Source organism: Pleurodeles waltl, chromosome 3_1, assembly GCF_031143425.1.
Source record: "Pleurodeles waltl isolate 20211129_DDA chromosome 3_1, aPleWal1.hap1.20221129, whole genome shotgun sequence".
Taxonomy (NCBI): Eukaryota; Metazoa; Chordata; class Amphibia; order Caudata; family Salamandridae; genus Pleurodeles; species Pleurodeles waltl.
In genome coordinates, this window is record NC_090440.1 from 45,452,946 (window position 1) to 45,476,120 (window position 23,175).

Consider the following 23,175-nt stretch of genomic DNA (forward strand, 5'->3'; position numbering starts at 1 on the left):
GGCCTCCTTCTGAGCCAGATATTTAGAAGAGGTCAGTTCCTGTTTTGAAGCAGTTTTCTCAGGGGCAGCTTATAAAGCAAAAGACAATACAGAACACCTTTTGTGTGCTTTTGGAAGGGTACATATCCAGGGCACTCCTCAGACTTCCTCTGAGGAGGGGGCATCCCCTGAAAGGGCATTCCTATAAGGCGTAGATTAGTCGTTCCTGCCTGTCTTGTAAAATATATGAACAAAAACCTTTTAGTGCAGATGCAGGCAGTAACAACATTTTCTGTGATGACCATCCATATAGATCTTTCTGGCCACAGGTTGCAACAAGGCTTATTCATCCATTAAAACCAGTTTTCTGACCAAAGACAATGAACTGTGTAATGGCGCTACAGCACTGCATGTGCAATGTCCCTAGGGAAAGATTCTTAGATTCTTTTTAAGGATGAAGTAAAAACAGTACTTATCTGGAGCAGAAGGTAACAGCTCTAATGGGACTTCCTCAAGCAGAATTATGATCAATGTCTTTTATTTTAAGGTTGGCAATACAAGTTGACAGAGAACAACATTGGGCCCTCTTCTAGTCCATCCTATTTTTCACTGAACCACCCATAAATAAGCACAACAGTCTTGGAAGTGCCACAAAAAACAATATCAGGGGAACAGCTGGTCCATGTCACGCCTGTACATTAAAAGCAGCAATCAGACAAGTTTTGACCATGTCAGGCCAAACATTTCTTTGGTTGGTCAGAAACATATCCACTAAATCATTTCTTTCTCAAAGAAAGGGATCAATGACTTCTAAATGTTCATGATAAAAAACACACATGTGCTGTCTGATAAATTATCAGGCTATATTACTCTCACTTTCAGCACAGGATCCACAAGTACAAATCAAGTGCAGGTGCAAAAGATAAGCAATATCATGTTGGAGAATGAAACATTATATGCTACGAAGATAAGTAATTTTATTATATGATTGGCCATGGTTACGGCACAAACAGCAGCACTTCCCAAATCTGCACCTGATCAGAAGGACATCAAACTTAAACCTGTATATGCTGTTTCGCTAGCTTTTGAGAGTTAAGCAATTCCCATGAATTACACATTCCAATCAAATGAATACACAAAAGAAAATTAACTTGTGATATACAAAAATCTGAAATGGGCAATGTATAATGCTCTAATGCTACTGTCCTGTAATCATTTGGATGCAGAATAACCACTCTGTTTTTGGCCTTGTTATCCTAACGTAACAATCTACATTACAAGGCTAGTGTAAATGGTAACTGTTTACATATCCTCTATTACTTACACTTTTTAGAATATCCATAATTGAATTTTATATGAAATATACAACAAAAACGATTTAGAAACTGCAGAAAAAATGATTTAATGTTATAATAATTCCATAGAGTAGTCCACATATTTATATGCTCAACACATGCAACTGTATTACAGCAAGAACTGTCAGCTTCCATGCAAAAAATATACAGATCATATTAGAACAGCTTTAGGAAAACATCAGTAACAACCAGAGATAAGAGAGGTGCCCAGTGGAAGAATTGTAGACTTTGCTCAAGGACTGATCAAGAGGTTTATGGTAGACGTTAAGAATCTAGCTTCTCAGGAATCAAGTACAGGTTGAATCAGGGTGGGATGCGGGGCAGCCTCTCCAGCCTCCAACCTCCGCCCCCCCCCCCCTTATATCCAGTGACAGTTTATGTGTAGCGGAGGCAGATGTGGTAGTTCTGAAGAAGATGGAGCAGGTCTAAATACTAGGCAAGGCCAAAAAACAGTGACCAGGAAGACTGAAAATTGTGGGTGTTACCCAAACTTCAGACAGTAATTTTCCATCTGTAAAATAATGAAAATGTCACTTACCCAGTGTACATCTGTTCGTGGCATTAGTCGCTGCAGATTCACATGTTTCGCACAGTCCGCTGCCTGGTGTTGGGCTCGGAGTATTACAAGTTGTTTTTCTTCGAAGAAGTCTTTTTTTTTGGTCACAGGACCGAAGGACTCCTCCCTCTTCGGCTCCATTGCGCATGGGCGTCGACTCCATCTTAGATTGTTTTCCCCGCAGAGGGTGAGGATGGAGTTGTTTGCTATAAATAGTGCCCATGCAATGGAGTGAATACGTATGTACATAAAAAGTTTATAATAATTATTTACAAATGTACAAATGTTTAAGATTTAAGATCTACTTCTAAACGGCTACAGGCTTCCCGGGGAGGCGGGAGGGCACATGTGAATCTGCAGCGACTAATGCCACGAACAGATGTACACTGGGTAAGTGACATTTTCAGTTCGATGGCATATGTTGCTGCAGATACACATGTTTCGCATAGACTATAAAGCAGTTACCTCCCCTAAAAGCGGTGGTTTAGCCTGTAGGAGTTGAAGTAGTTTGGAATAATGTTCTTAGTACAGCTTGGCCCACTGTAGCTTGTTGTGCATTTAGTACGTCTACACAGTAGTGTTTAGTAAATGTATGAGGCGTAGACCAGGTTGCAGCCTTACATATTTCGCTCATAGGAATGTTTCCTAGAAAGGCCATTGTAGCACCTTTCTTTCTGGTTGAGTGTGCCTTTGGTGTAATAGGCAATTCTCATTTGGCTTTAAGATAGCATGTTTGAATACATCTGACTATCCATCTAGCAATGCCTTGTTTAGAGATTTGATTTCCTATGTGTGGTTTTTGAAAAGCTATGAACAGTTGTTTTGTTTTCCTGATTAGCTTTGTTCTGTCAATGTAGTACATTAGTGCTCTTTTGATGTCTAATGTATGTAGTGCCCTTTCAGCCACGGAATCTGGTTGTGGGAAGAACACTGGCAATTCTACTGTTTGATTTAAATGGAATGGTGAGATTACTTTTGGTAGAAATTTTGGATTTGTTCTTAGAACTATTTTATTTTTGTGTATTTGAATAAATGGTTCTTGTATGGTAAATGCCTGTATTTCACTTACTCTTCTGAGGGATGTGATTGCAATGAGAAATGCGACTTTCCAGGTTAGATATTGCATTTCACAGGAATGCATGGGTTCGAAAGGTGGACCCATGAGTCTTGTTAAGACGATGTTAAGGTTCCATGAAGGAACTGGTGGTGTTCTTGGTGGTATAATTCTTTTTAGCCCTTCCATGAATGCTTTAATAACTGGTATTCTAAATAGAGACGATGAATGAGTAGTTTGTAGGTAAGCAGATATTGCTGCGAGGTGTATTTTTATAGATGAAAAAGCGAGATTCGCTTTTTGCAAATGTAGTAAGTATCCCACTATGTCCTTTGTAGAGGCATGCAATGGTTGGATTTGATTGGTATGGCAGTAGCAAACAAATCTTTTCCACTTAGATGCATAGCAGTGTCTAGTGGAAGCTTTTCTAGCTTGTTTTATGACCTCCATACATTCTTGTGTGAGGTCTAAGTGTCCGAATTCTAGGATTTCAGGAGCCAAATTGCCAGATTCAATGATGCTGGGTTTGGATGCCTGATCTGTTGTTTGTGTTGTGTTAACAGATCTGGTCTGTTGGGTAGTTTGACATGCGGTACTAGTGAAAGGTCTAGTAGAGTTGTATACCAAGGTTGTCTTGCCCATGTGGGTGCTATCAGTATGAGTTTGAGTTGGTTTTGACTCAACTTGTTTACTAGATATGGAAGGAGAGGGAGAGGGGGAAAAGCGTATGCAAATATCCCTGACCAATTCATCCATAGAGCATTGCCTTGTGATTCGCGGTGTGGGTACCTGGATGCGAAGTTTTGGCATTTTGCATTTTCTTTTGTTGCGAACAAATCTATCTGGGGTGTTCCCCAAATTTGAAAGTACTTGTTCAGAACTTGGGGGTGAATTTCCCATTCGTGGACTTGTTGGTGGTCTCGCGAAAGGTTGTCTGCTAGTTGGTTTTGGATCCCTGGAATAAATTGTGCTATTAGGCGAATGTTGTTGTGAATCGCCCACTGCCATATTTTTTGTGTTAGGAGACACAATTGTGTTGAGTGTGTTCCTCCTTGTTTGTTTAAATAATACATTGTTGTCATGTTGTCTGTTTTGACAAGAATGTATTTGTGTGTTATTATGGGTTGAAAGGCTTTTAACGCTAGAAATACTGCTAACAGTTCTAGGTAATTGATATGAAATTTTGTTTGGTGTACATCCCATTGTCCTTGAATGCTGTGGTGATTGAGGTGTGCTCCCCACCCTGTCATGGAAGCATCTGTTGTTATAACGTATTGAGGCACTGGGTCCTGAAATGTCCGCCCTTTGTTTAAATTGTTGCTGTTCCACCATAGAAGCGAGAGGTATGTTTGGCGGTCTACCAACACCAGATCTTGAAGTTGACCCTGTGCCTGTGACCATTGTGATGCTAGGCACTGTTGTAAGGGTCGCATGTGTAGTCTTGCGTTTGGGACAATGGCTATGCATGATGACATCATGCCTAGAAGTTTTAGCACAAATTTTGCTTGTATCTTTTGGTTTGGAAACATAGCACTTATTACCTTGTGGAATGCTTGCACTCTTTGTGGACTTGGAGTGGCAATTCCTTTTGATGTGTTGATGGTTGCCCCTAGATATTGTTGTGTCTGACACGGTTCGAGGTGTGACTTTGTATAGTTGATGGAGAAACCCAGTTTGTGAAGGGTTTGTATGACATATGTGGTGTCGTTTGTGCACTTTTTTACTGTGTTGGTCTTGATTAGCCAATCGTCTAGGTAAGGAAACACATGTATCTGTTGTCTCCTGATATGTGCTGCTACTACTGCTAGACATTTTGTGAATACTCTTGGTGCTGTTGTTATTCCGAATGGCAACACTTTGAATTGGTAATGTATTCCTTTGAATACGAACCTTAGGTACTTTCTGTGAGAAGGGTGTATCGGTATATGAAAGTACGCATCTTTTAGGTCTAATGTGGTCATGTAATCTTGCTGTTTGAGCAGTGGAATGATGTCTTGTAGTGTGACCATGTGAAAGTGGTCCGATATGATGTAGGTATTTAGTGTCCTGAGATCTAATATTGGTCTTAATGTTTTGTCTTTTTTTGGAATTAGAAAGTACAGGGAGTAAACTCCTGTGTTTTTTTGTTGTACTGGTACTAACTCTATTGCATCCTTTTGCAGTAGTGCTTGAACTTCTAGTCCTAAAAGTTCTAAATGTTGTGGTGACATTTTGCGTGTTTTTGGAGGGATGTTTGGTGGGAATTTGTGGAATTCTATGCAATAGCCATGTTGGATTATTGCTGATACCCAATTGTCTGTTGTAATCTGCTGCCAAGATTGGTAGAATTGGCTTAGTCTTCCCCCCACTGGTGTTGAGTGAAGGGGTTGTGTGACTTGAAAGTCACTGTTTAGGTGGAGGTGTTTTTGGAGTCTGGAATCTTCCCCTACTCCTTGGGAATTGACCCCCTCTATATCCCCTGAAACCTCCCCTTTGGAATGAACCCTGATATGGTGTGGTTCTTGTTTGTTGGCTGGTGGTGTCTGTGGGTTGGCCACGAAACCCCCCTCTAAATGGAGTTTTTCTAAAAGAGCCTCTGCTCTGTGGGGAGTAGAGTGCCCCCATGGCTTTGGCCGTGTCTGTGTCCTTTTTACGTTTTTCAATGGCTGTGTCCACTTCAGGGCCAAAAAGTTGTTTCTCGTTGAAGGGCATATTAAGGACAGCCTGCTGGATTTCAGGTTTGAAGCCTGAAGTGCGGAGCCAAGCGTGTCTCCTTATGGTGACAGCAGTGTTGACTGTTCTCGCTGCAGTATCGGCTGCGTCCATTGAAGAGCGGATTTGATTGTTTGAGATCGTTTGTCCCTCTTCAACTATTTGCTGCGCCCTTTTTTGGTATTCCTGGGGAAGATGGTCTATGAGAAGTTGCATCTCATCCCAGTGTGCGCGGTCATATCGGGCCAGCACCGCTTGAGAATTTGCGATGCGCCACTGGTTGGCTGCCTGTGATGCTACTCTTTTTCCTGCCGCATCAAATTTTCTGCTTTCTTTGTCCGGAGGTGGGGCGTCGCCAGATGTATGGGAATTTGCTCTTTTGCGAGCTGCCCCTACTACTACGGAGTCAGGTGGTAACTGCGAAGTAATAAACACTGGGTCTGTGGGTGGTGGTTTGTATTTCTTATCCACCCTTGGGGTGATGGCTCTTGATTTTACGGGCTCTTCAAAAATGTGTTTTGCGTGCCGTAACATCCCTGGTAGCATTGGGAGACATTGATATTGGCTATGTGTAGCCGAGAGGGTGTTAAATAAAAAATCATCCTCTATAGGATCGGAATGCAGTTGGACATTGTGGAATTCTGCTGCCCTAGCCACCAGTTGCGAGTATGAGGTACTGTCCTCTGGCGGTGACGGCTTTGTGGGGTATGAATCGGGATCATTGTCCGGCACTGGGGTGTCATATAGGTCCCAAGCGTCTTGATCCTGATTATCTTGACTTATGGTAGTTTGCGCTGGTGAGTGCATTTGTGGCGGTGTTTGTGCCGGCGATGCCTGTTGTGGTGGAGAGGGCGGAGGCGTGACTTTTTTAACCACTTTGGCTTGTGGTTGTGTGTCATCCTTGAGAAGTCCGATCCTTCTTTTTCTCATTATTGGGGGAAGGGTTGGTATCTTCCCTGTGTCTTGCTGGATGTACAGTCTTTTTTGTGTGTAGTCTGATTCTACACTTTGGAGCTCTTGTCGAAATCTGTGCATCTGGCCACTTATTCCTTGTTCCTCTGTGTAGGACGGAGGTGTGGAACTTTTCGGCGCCGAGAGAGAATCTTTTTTCGGCTTCGGCACCAACAGAATTTTTGTGGCTTTCGGCAGTGTGTCTCGGTGCCGATGTTTTTCGGTGCTGGCATCTTGTTTTTGCCTCTCGGAGCCGCTATCTCGGCTCCGAGGTTGCTCCATGGCGGTCCCTCGACCGGAGTCGGGTGTCTTCGCTATGGGTGTGCCCTTTTTCGGCGCCTTCGACGGGTCGCCGGTTTTATGGGTCGAGCCATGGCCTGTTGGCAGTGGCGTCCCCTGGGCTTTTGTCTTCTCGATGGTTTTAATTTTCGACGTCTTACTCACTGTTTGTTGCTGTTGTTCGACGTCGGAGTCTCCGGATTCTGATTCCGGAACCGAGAATGTTTCCTCTTCGTCGTCGAAACTTTGTTTTGTCGGCGTGGACGCCATTTGTAGACGCCTGGCTCTTCGGTCCCGGAGTGTTTTTCTGGACCGGAAGGCTCGACAGGCCTCACAGGTATCCTCCTTGTGCTCGGGGGACAAGCACAAGTTACAGACCAAGTGCTGATCTGTATAAGGATACTTACTGTGACATTTTGGGCAGAAACGAAACGGGGTCCGTTCCATCGGCTTCGATGTCGCACGCGGTCGGGCCGACCAGGCCCCGATGGGGGATCGAAGCTACCCCAAAGTCTTCCGATGATCGGTGTCGATGTACCTAACTATCCCGATACCGAACGGAACAATACCAACGCTTTCTTCCGAGATTCTGACTAACTTTCCGAACCGAAACACGGAGCGAAAAGGAATACGTCCGAACCCGACAGCGGAAAAAAACTATCTAAGATGGAGTCGACGCGCATGCGCAATGGAGCCGAAGAGGGAGGAGTCCTTCGGTCCCGTGACCAAAAAAAAAGACTTCTTCGAAGAAAAACAACTTGTAATACTCCGAGCCCAACACCAGGCAGCGGACTGTGCGAAACATGTGTATCTGCAGCAACATATGCCATCGAACAGGTTCCTCCTGTGTTGCTATGTATGGGTATCTGATTTAAACAGCTGTCAGGAGGTCTGATTCAAAGTTAGCATCTTTAAGATCTGCAGGAGGAATTATAGCAAAATATATCACCATAATTCTCCTTTTCAAATACAGTGTAATACAGCAATTCAGTCATCATAGAATCAACTGTTTTCACATCCCAATCATCAGAAACAACTCTGGGTATTATTAAATCGTTCATTTAAAGTTCAAACACATATGGTATTGGAATGACCTCTGTGGGGCTGTATATATCAAATGTTACTTTATCCCAAACAATCCCATCAGGAATTGGTATGGCGGAAATGTTAAAAAAAGACAAGTCTCTGCGGACCTCGTGAGAAGAAAAATGTGGTTTTAGGACCTCATCCACCAGTTCAATGGTTGATTTTTCAGGAAGAAAATGATCATGTATTAGTAAAAAGAATGTTATAACAAACCCAATCCAAAGCAGGAAAGCCAGTACAGTCAAGGAAAGCCACAGATAGTCCAATGGAAGAATAAAGTAAGTTGCTTTAAGCCAATTTATCAGCCTACGTGTTTTTGAAAGTTCAGGTGTCGAAGAGGCGAATGAGTCCGAAACGTTGTCATTCATGTCGTAAAGTATCCAGAAGCAGTTCGTGCAAAAGCTGGAACTGTGTTTATAGGTGGAGTGAGTGTTTCCTGTGGTGGCTCAGAATAAATGACGCCATCCGTCTGTGTTGAAGTTGTGCCAAATCGATCAGTTATTTCTGTATTGTTAGATGTCAGTGGAACCAATGCAAGATCATTTTCAACCCTCACCAAGCTCGGTGAGGTGTTAGTGTTGCTGCTTACAACTTGTAGAGGAACTTCTTGACCAGTAGTGAGAGGGATTCGGGAACTACTGGCTGTTCCTTTTGGTCGGCTGTGCTGGATCGGCCACATGGTGTAACTTAACATTGTCGATAGATACAAAGCAGTTTTCTTTGGCACCTGCTAACGGTGGTAGAATTGCAGTTCTGGTACCGTGTATTTCCAAGACTGGCACCGGTACATGATAAGAAGGACCAAATTCCTTTTCCACAGCAACCTTTTCACGTACTAGATCCCCAACTTTAGGAATCCAGCCTGTAGGCGTTACAGGTACAGACTTAATTCCTGTGGAGGCAGCACTGGCAGAAGTGTTGTCATCACGGAACTGTTGCAATTCCTGTAAGACATTGACACGTTCATTTATGTCAAAGGGTGCTTCTGCCGCCCCCACGCCAGGACCATCAAGATCTGGAACATACATTCGAGATTCGAACAGGCACTCATATGAAGTACGACCACCCTCACCCCTCCACCCCCCCAACGTGAACTTCTAGGCAGATTATTAAGTGCTCTCTGGACTCCATACAGGTAATTAAGCCAACTATGACCCATACCTACAACTCTGGCTGTTAAGGACTGCTTTAATCACAGTTTAGTCACTCTACAACACTATTTCCCTCGGGAGATGAGTACTGGAGTTGGACCCCCAACGAAGACATGGCATCGGTCCGAGTGGAAGGCCGCAACTGCATATGTACCGATAAAGACTCGCAACTCTTTAATAACAGTCCGAGCATCAGCCGGGCGTTGTGGTCACACCCATAGAAATCTGGGGCAGGAGTCAACAGCGACTAAGATGTATTTGTATGCACTATCCGGTGTTAGGGGACCACAATGGTCCAAGTACACACATTGTAAAGTTTTTGGGGAAATTAGGAGGGGTGTCTGCGGTGGGCGCACAGCAGTGGAAACTTTAATTTGTTGGCAGATGTCACAACAAAGGACATACTGCTTGGTCTCTTTGTATAGGCCTGGCCACCAATAATGGGCTTGTCACAATGATATTGTAGCCGCCACACCAGCATGGGCAGATGCTACCCCCTCATGCGCTGCCTTAATCAACTCTGGTCTTATATCTTTGTTGGGAATATCTCGAACCCCTATGCCTGGTATCTTAACCTCAGCATTTAGGCAGCCTCCCATTCAGTAGGAATATTTAGCAGGATATGCTTTTGGATAGGGCGTACATTCAGCCGTAGCTTTCACGGCAGCCCTTATGTCTTCGTCTTTTTCGCACCTAAGCAAGTTACTGCAGCAACAGTGGCGACTGCTGACTTTACGGCTTCATCAGCCAGTGTATTCCCAGCAATGTGTATTCCAACGCGCTGGTGTCCAAGTGTATGTACAACATGGACATTTGGTAGCGTTTCCTTCAGATCCACTACTTTCCCCCCACAGAAGTCTGTGTTTAATGGTGTTATCTTAAGAATCTATGAAACCATTCTGTCGCCAGTAATGCAGGTATTCATTGAAGGACTGGACACAGTAGTACGAATCAGAAACAATCAGCGTTAACTGTGCAGGATCCATATGTTCCAGTGCCATCACCAGAGCCTTTAGCTCTGCAAATTGTGCTGTGCAATCCCCTAAGGTTTGCATGTATGTATGTTGGGGACAAAATTTATTATCCTCCATGAAGCCACTTGACTGCGCAAGCAGCAGAGTATTGAGGCTTTGTGGCAACTGCAGGTTCCGCTGAGCCATCAGTGTACATGACTCTTTGATACTGATCAATAGGCAGTGTGTTGGCTGGAACTGGGTTTTCTAGTTCATATTACAAAAATGATTGCGTTTGTAATTTTTGATCAAAAATGTAATCTACACCAGTGGCTGTCAAAGACGTGGCCCATTGATTCCAACGTGGATGTAATGCTTTAGCATTTGGAACGCTGGCTTTGGTGACAGCCTCAAGGGCTGGAATTAGAGAGACGACAATAATGTGTTTGACCTGGGCTAGAGGACTTTCTTTAATTAATGACAGCCATCTGTACAGCAGTGAGAATTTTCTCAGTGGGAGCAAAGCGTTGTTCTGCTGCTGAGTACAAATGTGATTTGTATGCAATCGGGACTGTCTCACCCTCATTGAAAGTTACATAGGTGAAACCAATGGCACCAACAATTACTCTGATGACCAAATGTGTTTTGTTGTCCCTTGTGTGCGAATGTTGTGCTGCAAGCATGTCTGTTTGCAGGTCTCTGAGAATGCGTGTATGTTTGACTGTCCAAAATGTACTTGAAAAGTCAGAACGTATTAAGTCATATAAAGGTTTTATGCATGTTGCATAATCAGGAATGTAAGTTCTGCCAAAATTTAGGAAACCCAATAGAGAATGGAGTTTTTTTTAACTGGTATTTGGAGGCTTTAATTGTGCGCAATTTTCTGAGAACTGTGGCGCTAGGCTCGTTCCTTCACTAGATAGCTCGTGCCCCAGAAACAGGACGCTAAGGAAGGCTATTTTTTATTTATTTTTTTAATTGAATTTGTAGCCAAATTCAGCAATTCCCACAACAATGCAGGCTACCCATCTTAAATGTTGCAGCAATTCATCATCTGTGAGATAGATATCATCTACATAGGAAAATGCTTCAGGATCAATGTCGCGCAACATTGAAGTCACACGAGCCGCAAACAGTCCTGGACTGTCCTTGTACCCCTGGGGGTAAACAACAGAATTTTTTCTGGGAGCTTAGTGCGTTGAAACTTGTTATGCCTCTACTCTCAGGCGCTATATTTTGGCAGAAAAAACCCACTGGAAATGTCCAGTGTTGTTTTGTATTTTTTGTGCACTATGTTGTTCATCAGTGCTGTGCTATGTGAGTTTTGGTTAGCATATGTCCGTATATGACTGTTTAAGTGTCTGTAGTCTAAGACTATTCTGCATGAATGGTCGGGTTTAGCTACTGGGAATAAAGGATTATTAATTGGGGAGACGCAGGGATCAATTACACCCTGTTACTCCAGTTGTGTGAGGATTTCCCTCACAGGTGCTTTAGCATCATGTTTTATTGGATACTGAGGTTGGCGTTGATTTTTAAAAGGAATTAAATGGTAGGGGGGATCTTTGTCCCATCCTACGTGATTGCGATATAACGTGGGTACCTGCACCAATGCCCAATCAATGGTGTAGGATTCTGCGAGCTCTTCGGGAAAAAGAGGCGAGAAAGAAGGGTTGATAACCTCTTGCCCATATGGGCAAGTACGGACAAATTCGGGTGGCCAGTCTTGTTCGGCCAACAAAATATCATATACATTTACCATGCGATCCCAGAAGATTGCGTCTATTGTGCATTCAATGTCTGTAGCGTTACTTTGTACACCCTATTAAGCGTGGAGACACATGTCCGCAGTTTCTACTTGTAGAAAGACATCAGTTGCTTTCACCTCCAGATGCTCTAGAAGACTCCGGCGAACTATTGTGACCTCTGCCGTGCTGTCTAGTAGTGGTAGTGCCCACCTCCTGTTCTTCAATAGAGCCCTCATCTTGAGTGGCATGTCGAACTGCAACCGCTGCTACTTTTTTCTTTTTAAATTGTTTTTTTTGCTGGTGAGATTTCTCTTCCTTTTTAACAGAAACCTATGTTGAGCGTTGTGATTCCTGTCTCGGTTTCACGTACTCTGTTCTTCGCTCTGACCACCCACCTCTCTCACTGCGTTTTTCAGATGAGTCCTGAAAGGAACAAGATTGGCGTGTATCAGTATATTGGTATCTGTGAAGCGTTCTTATATTATCTTTATTTCTGAGGTTATATCTATTCTGTGGGGTCTCCGTGCGCAGAGATACTCCCCTTACTTTTTTAGGTGTTTGTTATTTTTTTTAATCCCAGCGTTTCTTGTTACCCTCAGGAGCTTGCTTGGTAAAATCTTTATTAGATTTACCCTGAAGTTGTGGTTTTGTTGGTCTGGGCCCCAGACTATCTTGATCAATATTAGAGTAGGTCTCCTCGATAATCTTTGGCAGCTCAGGTTCTTGATCCTGTTGAGGAACATCCCAGAGCCGCATGTGCACAGCTACTGCGACTGCTTCGATCCTGTTGAGGAACATCCCAGAGCCGCATGTGCACAGCTACTGCGACTGCTTCCCCTTTAAGTTTACTTAAAATAATTGTGGATACTGTGGCAAAGTTGCCCATTAATTGCATCCCCAAATTTAGGACCGGGGCAGCCTCGTATTCATCTTGAATCTGTTGTAACACCTCCGGTAAATTGGCAAGTGTCGGTGTACCATGTGCGGTAGTATAGAGTGTACTGTGCCCCATGTATTACAGGTATCTATTGTGGGAAACATCCCAAATGGCAAGCACATCGTTAGTATTCTATGTTTATCCTGAAGTACCGTATGGGGAAATACTGCTTCCAGTGCATCTATTTTTTGAGCTAACCAAAACGTAATTTCTTCTCGTTTGGCGGGTACTTTACCCATGATCGAATGTACAGTTGCAGGATTAATACCTGGCGTCACTGCATGTGGTTGCGCTGGAGCAGCATGTACTGGGTTTGTATTTAATGTTTGGATTACAAACTGTACTAATCGTCTGTATTTTGCCGTCAAATCAATATATAAGCAACGAACTTCAGCTACCGTAAGGGTTGCTACAGCAGGATGAGGTGTAAAAGTGGCCAATAAAGGCCAGGTAGGACCATCATTACTTAGAGGACCTAACCTATCAGGTAAAATCGTGTGGGGTAGTGTGCCAACAAGCCAATTATTATTATGTTCTTGATAAGATAAAGGTATTTCTAAATATGTGTATGCTCTGTATTGTCAAGGTACATTTGCAGGTGTATAGTGATTGAATGTATTTGTGTTACCATCAACTGTTGGAAATGTGACAAAAGAATAGATTAGTTCTGTTCTATAAGCTGCATGTGCGTCCACCACAAATGTGACTGGACCCCCCCTGGGCCGTTAGGCCACTTGCCAATAAATGTGCAGTCAGGGGTTGTCTCATTATTGACTGCAATTGCTACCCGTTGCAAATGGTAAATTTGTTCAGAGATAAGGACACCAAATGGGGATTTTCCTTTTAGAGTACAAGCTTGAACAACCTCCAACGTCAGATAGGTGTTCCCTACTTAGCTGAGGAGGAAATCCTCAATACCACGGATGTCTCCGGATATAGTACTGAGGTGCCTTTGTATATAGTGAGACAGAGATACTCAGGAGGAACCAAAAATTAGAGCCTGACTAAACGTTGGCGGCGCCATGTAGCGTAGGCTCATTATTCTAATGAGCCTACTGGATTTTGAGCAGCAGAATCGCTGCGGTGTGGGAGACTGAGTCTCACCCACTACAGGTGATGTCCGTCGCCCCAATCCAGGTTTTGCTCCGGCTAACTAGCAGTGCCTTATCTCTACCCAAAGTCAGGGATGAATGGGCAGTCGAGCGCATGACATAAATGATTTCTCAAGGAAACTGTGGTCACTCAGGTCTCATCCGTTTCTCTCAGTTACTTTAGTCTCACATACACAATGACAAACAGAACAAGTGTAAGTTTCAATAAGATTTTATTGAAGCGACTGCATCTTAGACAGCAAAGCATGGGCTACAATAACCAGGATGATACAGCATGACAAGATTAAAATAGTGACAAGGAGAGTAAAGCATAGAAATAATGCTACCATATTGTCACTAGAGTCAATAGACTAATTCCTACCTAGGCTATAATAGAGCACAGCATGACAGCATGTTAAGCTCTAATTCTGCCCTTCAGGTTCCCCTGGGAAGACATCATCCCCCATACCGGAGCAAAGGCCTGAAGTCTGCATAAGCAGCTGTAGTGAAGCAATCAGCATACAGTTGTGGTTCTCTGGCTGGAATCTCCCTCTAACGTGTAAGGGACAGGGAAGTGTTTATATAATAAAACAGCTGTTGTTCTGAAAAAATGTCCCTATGTACAGATGTGTGTTTTTCTATGAATACCAGAGACAAAACTTTTACCATGTTCACCAGCAACCTATCTTGCTACAGCCTTGAACAAAGCACAGAGTGAGCAAGAACGTCTTCTTTGAGAAAGTAGTGCTGGCCTAGGCAAAAACAGCTAGATAGAGAGAAATAAAACAAGACCGCAAAAGTGGCTATAGTAAGAATAATAAACTAGGTTGAATAAAAGATATCTAGGTTAAATTGCACAGCGGCAGGCCTAGTATGCTAAAATAACGTGCATGGAGCTATTACTAAAAATGGCTACACAACAGTTCCAATGTGAATGGCCTGTTTGCCACAGAGTTCTCACTTTCAATGAGCTAACATTCAAGGAAGAATTCAGAGTAGTTGGGCTGTCGCTACCGACAGACTCCTGAAAGCCCACTGTTGTGCCACTGAGACTTGAAACAAGCTCCTGCACATCCAGTGACTGGAAAGACAGGGAGGAGGTTGGTGTCATATTCTCTTGGATGTTATACATGTACCGTCAAGTCTGCTACAAATAGATGCCCTTAGAAACAAAGCTCATAGGAGCCAGTGCCTTTACTGCCAATGTTTCTAAAGAAGACCCTCCACATCCTTCTTGCAATGCGTCTCTCTGCTAGCTAAAAAGGTGGTATTCTCTTTCCCATCTACTACCTGCACAAAGTTTTTGCAAGGCTCTGCTGTGGTGAGGAAAAATGAGAGATGGACCTACAAGATCACAGTGAGACTGAGACACCACTCACAGGAGGGGTGAGGCTCTGTTCCCTAGTGCAAGCCTTTAGAAAGAGCCGAGACTTAGTTCCTTGTCTCTATCTTGAGAAGTAAACTTGCATTCCCTTTCAGTGTACCACACCCAGAAGCCAACAGCTTGATCCTACCATGCAAAGGTGGCTTGCAACCTGCCAGATGAGCAAAACCTGCTGACTTAACAGTTTCCAGAGCAGAAGATGCTTTGGGCCTCAAAAGGCTCCCTGCTACCAGGTGTTTAGTACCCTCTCTTGGAATCAGGTCAACTGTTTACTTGATCATGCACAGGAACTGGAAGGGCTTTTGGCTACTCGCACAACTTGCATACGGTTCCTAAGTAGGGTGAAGTAATCTTTACCAGCACAAACTGTATTTGGGACTGCATCTGGTGCCGGAGACCCTGGATTCTTCTTCCTAGTGGTGAATATAATGTCACCAGAGAGGTCTGTTTAATATTAAACTGTAATAAAGCTAGGCAGTTCAGGAAGGGACCCCGTACTGACGGCGGCAGACAAAGCACAGGTGACACCAGATAACCGATACCTGAACAAATGATGCAGAGGTTTTGAAAAGCTCATGATATAAAAATGGTGAATGAAAATGATAAAATGCTAGTATTTTATCTCTTATTTAATACCAAATGATAACACTGAAAGGTACTGATTTTTTAGGCTGATAGAGTTAGATGTTTGCAGGAGGATTAACCTTTGGACATTGTTCACAGAAGCCTCAAAATACAGGTTTGGATGGAACCAAGAGTTTGTCTGCACTGGCAATAAAAGGCCTGTGGAATTAAGACGTGGTATTACTGTTTTCAAAATTATCATGGGCGAGTCCACGGATAAAACTGCAAGGTTAAACCTGGTCAAATGTATTATATGAAATGTCGAGAAACAGGATAAACAAGCGGAATTTGTGCAGTCAATGGGACATCATAGGATTACTGAAAATCGTTAGTAATGCGCGGCAGTCATTTTGAATGGAATATTGCAACAACTTATGTCAACTCAGCCGTCTGCTCTGGTGAAGATGCGTAGTTTCCCTGACGCACAGACACAGGTGGGCTGTCTTATTTTGCAACTTTGTAACCACTGAAAGTGTTGTCTATAACATTTAAACGTTTACATTTATGTTGAATAACTAAAACAAAGTTACCTACATCAACCAGACTTCACACAACAAAGCAGTTAGCCATAACCTGAAATACAGATTTCCCATCCGTACCTGTCAGCGTGGCTTAGACAACAGAATCTGTGCTTACCATTGCCACGTAGACATTAGCCAGGGTGAAGTGATTCACAACAAAGTGCGGGGCGACTTCTACCGCCATGGTTGCAACAATAATGGCATCATTCCAAAGCCTGGCATTGTGGAAAATATTAGCCAGGCTGATTAGTGGCACATCCTGAAATAAGAGCAGTTTGATTAAAAAAAAGTACACCGGAGTGTCCATACATCTGCCTCCTACATTGGCCACACAAAAACGAGAATCAAATCTTTACGTTGCGGGAAAGGATAGCTTTTCTTATAAATACGAGGATAATGGAGACACTGGGCATGACTGTTTAAAGATATACAAAAGCTGATATGAGGGTACTAGGTTTGTTATTTAATATAGGGAAGAAGTTACTTACCAATATACATTGTACTGCATGATTCTTGTCAATATTCCAGTATGTTTCCGTGTGCCAATGCGTACGTCAAAGCTTCTTTTAAACAACAAGTTACAATTCAGAGTGATGAATACACAGAGAGAGGCCCAGGCTGTCAAACAGGCACCCCAAACCCTTTAAAGTTCATAATAACAATACTAATAAAGCTCCCCATCACCCTGGAGTTCTACGGGAAACAAAGTACATGGAGGATGGATTGGAGGCTACTAACATGCAGCACAAACCTATGATTGAAAATTAAAATGATAGTTAACATCACTTTTCACCATGTAATCTACATCATAGTCATACTTTGTTCAGCTGATTAGTATGCATACATGAGTGGAAAGGCATTTTTCTCTGAATGATCAGCAAATAGAAATGATCCCTAAGGTTTACACTACCAGAATGTATATCTAAATACTAATAGCAATACCAATGATCTTGTCTCCAGGTGTGGGCAACCATATTTCCCCCATAATTCTGCTTCTTATGAATGGGCCTCCAAGCTATCAGACTGAACAAATTTTCATTTTTAGTAATGGTTTGATGTAGTAGGCAACTAAGCAAAACAAAATGTTTAGACTCGGATAACCTAATGTACAGCTGAAAATGATATTACAGCCCTTGCTCTGGTCTTAATAACAATCCTTTGTATTCAATCTGAATTAAATGAAAAAAATAATAACCACATTTTTTATAGAACTCCTCGGGAGTATGAGTTCTGGCAAGGCTGACTGAGCCTTCCACCCTTTAGAGGTCTTCTGACTGCCATTAACGGATCACAGGAGCGTCTTTCATAGTGCTAAGAGAAAACATATGGAATATGTAGTGGTAAGAAACCCTTTTGCACTATGTCGACTATACTGACAGATGGAAGATATAATTGCGTGTTTTTTTTTATTTTTTACAGGATTGTATTTTTAATAATTAAAGCAGAGAATGTGATTATTACTATTTTGTTTTACTTTTGTATTTTACCTAATGTAGAGGCAAGCTGACTTCCCTGAACCTGAAACTATATTGGGTAAAAAACACAATCTGTCAAAATGCACCTGCCGTTCCCTGCCTTAGTTATGTTAAAGGTGAAGCTATTTTTACTGTGTGAAATAAAAAAAACTCTCAAGAGCCAAAAAGCAATGCAACATTGCTTCTGAACTGCCTATTACCTATCCTTACTGCACTCTAAAAAACATAGGAAGCTTCTCATTGCTAGATGTCCTGCCAATTAAACAATAAGTGTGCTTCTTAATAACTTTTTGTGATTTTCAAAACTTGAATGAAGGGGTAGTATCACAAATAATACAATTACATTTCTTAATGAATTTAAATTTAATAATATCATTTACCCATGTGACTTTCAGGATATTTTTCCTGAATAAAAAGTGTGTGATGAGGATCTCAGAGCCAGATTAACATCAGTAAGGACAGAGACGTTTTTTCACTGAAGCACACTGTATGGGAACTAAAAGACTAGAAAACTGACTGGTATGCATGTCTATAAAAACGACTGAGCAGGAAGGGATTAAAAGGTCTGAGAACCAAATCATCTATGGAAAAATATCTACCCTTCATCTGAAAGAAAATGCACGTTAAGCATGAATGTCACCAACCCTTTGGGCTCATACTGGGATATGAGTCCTCTGCAGGTTCGGTATAACTGAGAGAAGGGGGACAGCAGAACCTGTAATATCACGCACAACACACTGTGCTTGGTGTTGGCCAGTGGACTCAGAGAAAGTGTAAGTCAATGAGGTTTGTCCACTAAGCACAGAAAATCAGGTGTTTTGGCAACCTAGCAATTAACGGCAGGTTCCAGGTAGCCCGTCACTGGAAAGAGGCAAACTGGCAAAGCAGAGGTGTGGCTGGCTAGACGACCCCTGGGAGCATGTAAGGATGCTTTCAGAAGCCTTTGACTCGTTGCCTGTCTGAGGTTTAAGGTTTGTCTGAGAGGTATCCTAGACCCTGCAGTTCCAGCCAGAAGGTGCTAGAAAGAAAATGAAAATGTCACTTACCCAGTGTACATCTGTTTGTGGCATCAGTCGCAGTAGATTTGCATGTTTTGCAATAGCTCGCCATCTGGTGTTGGGCCGGAGTGTTACAAGTTGTTTTTCTTCGAAGAAGTCTTTCGAGTCACGGGACCGAGTGACTCCTCCTTTTGTCTCCATTGCGCATGGGCGTCGACTCCATCTTCGATTGTTTTTCCCCGCAGAGGGTGAGGTAGGAGTTGAATTGTAGTAATAGTGCCCATGCAATGGAGTGACTAAGTATGCACCTATTTAAGGTTGAGATGATACATATATAAATAATTGAAGGTAACTTCCAAACTGCTACAGGCTCCCGGGGAGGCGGGTGGGCACATGCGAATCTACTGCGACTGATGTCACGAACAGATGTACACTGGGTAAGTGACATTTTCAGTTCGATGGCATCTGTCGCTGTAGATACGCATGTTTTGCATAGACTAGTAAGCAGTTATCTCCCCAAAAGCGGTGGATCAGCCTGTAGAAGTGGAAGTAGTCTGAAATAATGTTCTTAGTACGGCTTGACCTACTGTGTCTTGTTGTGCGGATAACACGTCTACACAGTAGTGCTTGGTGAATGTGTGAGGCGTAGACCATGTGGCTGCCTTACATATTTCTTGCATTGGGATGTTTCCTAGAAAGGCCATGGTAGCACCTTTCTTTCTGGTTGAGTGTGCCCTTGGTGTAATGGGCAGCTGTCGTTTAGCTTTAAGGTAGCAGATTTGGATGCATTTAACTATCCATCTGGCTATACCTTGTTTTGATATTGGGTTTCCTGCATGAGGTTTTTGAAATGCAATAAATAGTTGTTTAGTCTTTCTGATGTTTTTTGTTCTGTCAATGTAATACATCAATGCTCTTTTGACATCTAATGTATGTAGTGCCCTTTCAGCTACGGTATCTGGCTGTGGAAAGAACACTGGAAGTTCCACTGTTTGATTTAGATGGAACGGTGAAATAACCTTTGGCAAAAATTTAGGATTGGTCCTTAGGACGACCTTATTCTTGTGTAGTTGTATAAAAGGTTCCTGTATTGTAAACGCTTGAATCTCGCTTACTCTTCTTAGGGAAGTAATGGCGATGAGAAATGCCACCTTCCAGATTAGGAACTGTATGTCGCAGGAGTGCATGGGTTCAAAAGGTGGACCCATAAGTCTAGTTAGGACAACATTTAGGTTCCATGAAGGAACAGGAGGTGTTCTTGGTGGTATAATTCTCCTAAGGCCCTCCATGAATGCTTTAATGACTGGTATCTTATATAGGGAAGTTGAATAGGTAGCCTGCAGGTATGCAGATATTGCTGCAAGGTGTATTTTAATGGAAGAGAAAGCCAGATTAGATTTTTGTAAGTGAAGCAAGTAACCCACTACATGTTCTGGAGTTGTGTGTAATGGTTGTATTTGATTAATATGGCAGTAGCAAACAAACCTCTTCCATTTACTTGCATAGCAGTGCCTGGTGGATGGCCTTCTGGCTTGTTTTATGACTTCCATACATTCTTGGGTAAGTTGTAAGTGCCCGAATTCTAGGATTTCAGGAGCCAGATTGCTAGATTCAGCGATGCTGGATCTGGGTGTCTGATCTTTTGGTTGTGCTGTGTCAACAGATCTGGCCTGTTGGGCAATTTGATGCAGGGTACTACTGATAGGTCTAGCAGCGTTGTGTACCAGGGTTGCCTTGCCCAAGTTGGTGCTATCAATATGAGTTTGAGTTTGTTTTGACTGAGTTTGTTTACCAGGTAAGGAAGGAGAGGGAGAGGAGGAAAAGCGTAAGCAAATATCCCTGACCAGTTCATCCATAGGGCATTGCCTTGGGACTGTTTGTGTGGGTATCTGGATGCGAAGTGTTGGCATTTTGCGTTCTCCCTTGTCGCAAACAAGTCTATCTGAGGTGTTCCCCAGAGTTTGAAATAAGTGTTCAGGATTTGGGGGTGAATTTCCCATTCGTGGACCTGTTGGTGATCTCGAGAGAGATTGTCTGCGAGTTGATTTTGGATCCCTGGTATAAATTGTGCTATTAGGCGAATTTGGTTGTGAATTGCCCAACGCCAAATCTTTTGTGCTAGCAGGCTTAACTGCGTGGAGTGCGTCCCCCCTTGCTTGTTTAGATAATACATTGTTGTCATGTTGTCTGTTTTGACGAGAATGTATTTGTGAACTATGATTGGTTGGAAAGCTTTTAGTGCTTGAAAAACTGCTAGAAGTTCTAGGTGATTTATATGCAGTTTTGTTTGATGTACGTTCCATTGTCCTTGTATGCTGTGTTGATCGAGGTGTGCTCCCCACCCTGTCATGGAAGCATCTGTTGTTATTACGTATTGTGGCACTGGGTCTTGGAAAGGCCGCCCTTTGTTTAAATTTATGTTGTTCCACCACAGAAGCGAGAGGTAAGTTTGGCGGTCTATTAACACCAGATCTAGAAGGTGACCCTGTGCTTGTGACCATTGTGATGCTAGGCACTGTTGTAAGGGCCTCATGGGCAGTCTTGCGTTTGGGACAATGGCTATGCATGAAGACATCATGCCTAGGAGTTGTAGTACCATCTGTGCGTGTATTCTTTGTGTTGGATACATGCGTTGTATGATGGTGTTGAAATTTCGAATTCTTTGTGGACTTGGAGTGGCTACTCCTTTTGATGTGTCTATTATGGCTCCTAGGTATTGTTGTACCTTGCGCGGCAGAATTTTGGATTTTGTGAAATTGACGGTGAACCCTAGTTTGAAGAGGGTTTGTATGATATGATTTGTGTGATTTGAGCACTGTATTAACGAATGGGCCTTGATTAGCCAGTCGTCTAGATATGGGAACACATGTACTTGCTGCCTTCTTATGTGTGCAGCGACTACCGCTAGACACTTGGTAAAGACTCTTGGTGCGGTAGTTAATCCGAAAGGCAGTACCTTGAATTGGTAATGTATTCCCTTGAATACAAACCTTAGGTATTTCCTGTGCGATGGGTGTATTGGTATATGGAAATAAGCATCCTTGAGGTCTAAAGTTGCCATGTAGTCGTGTAGTTTTAGCAATGGCAATACTTCTTGTAGTGTGACCATGTGAAAGTGGTCTGATTTGATGAAAGTGTTCACTACTCTGAGGTCTAGGATTGGTCTCAGCGTTTTGTCCTTCTTTGGTATCAGAAAGTACAGTGAGTAAACTCCTGTGTTTATTTGTGTGTTTGGCACTAATTCGATTGCATTCTTTTGCAATAGTGCCTGCACTTCTATCTCCAGTAGATTGGAATGGTGTGTTGTCAAATTTTGTGCTTTTGGTGGTATGTTTGGAGGGAATTGTAGAAATTCTATGCAATAACCATGTTGGATAATTGCTAGAACCCAAGTGTCTGTAGTGATTTCCTCCCATGCTTTGTAATAATGACTTATTCTTCCCCCCACTGGTGTTGTGTGGAGGGGGTGAGTGACATGTGAGTCACTGTTTAGTAGTAGGGGTTTTGGGGCTCTGAAATCTTCCTCTATTTCTAGGGAATTGCCCTCCTCTATATTGTCCCCGAAAACCTCCTCTATACTGTCCCTGGTAACTGGACGGTGTTGCTTGTGAGGTGCTGGCTTGTGTGCTCTGACCCCGAAACCCCCCTCGAAAGGGTGTTTTACGGAATGTGCTGTAATTCCCTCTGCTCTGCGGGGAGTAGAGTGCGCCCATGGCTTTGGCAGTGTCCGTATCTTTTTTGAGTTTCTCAATCGCTGTGTCCACTTCTGGACCGAACAGTTCTTTTTCATTAAAAGGCATATTGAGAACTGCTTGTTGAATCTCTGGTTTAAATCCAGACGTTCGGAGCCAAGCATGCCTTCTGATAGTTACAGATGTATTAATTGTCCATGCAGCTGTATCTGCAGCGTCCATGGAGGAGCGGATCTGGTTGTTGGAAATGGTCTGACCCTCCTCAACCACTTGTTTTGCCCTATTTTGTAAGTCCTTGGGCAGATGTTCAATGAGATGTTGCATCTCGTCCCAGTGGGCTCTGTCATAGCGCGCAAGTAGTGCCTGGGAGTTCGCGATGCGCCACTGGTTTGCAGCTTGTGCTGCGACTCTTTTACCAGCTGCATCGAACTTGCGGCTTTCTTTATCTGGGGGTGGTGCATCTCCAGATGTGTGAGAGTTGGCCCTTTTCCTAGCTGCTCCTACAACGACAGAGTCTGGTGGCAGCTGTGTAGTGATGAAAACCGGGTCTGTAGGAGGCGCCTTATACTTTTTTTCCACCCCTGGTGTGATTGCCCTACTTTTGACCGGCTCCTTAAAGATTTCTTTCGCGTGCCGGAGCATACCAGGGA

The 23,175-nt window shown here is 43.1% G+C and overlaps 1 protein-coding gene across 1 annotated transcript in view; it reads right to left on the reverse strand.

The window, feature by feature from the left end:
- Nucleotides 1-23,175, reverse strand: part of TTC17 (tetratricopeptide repeat domain 17) — a 483,695-nt gene that overhangs the window by 43,829 nt on the left and 416,691 nt on the right. Inside the window, exon 24 of the mRNA XM_069221809.1 lies at nt 16,476-16,619. Coding sequence (XP_069077910.1) covers nt 16,476-16,619 — 144 coding nt within the window. The remainder of the gene's footprint in view (nt 1-16,475; nt 16,620-23,175) is intronic.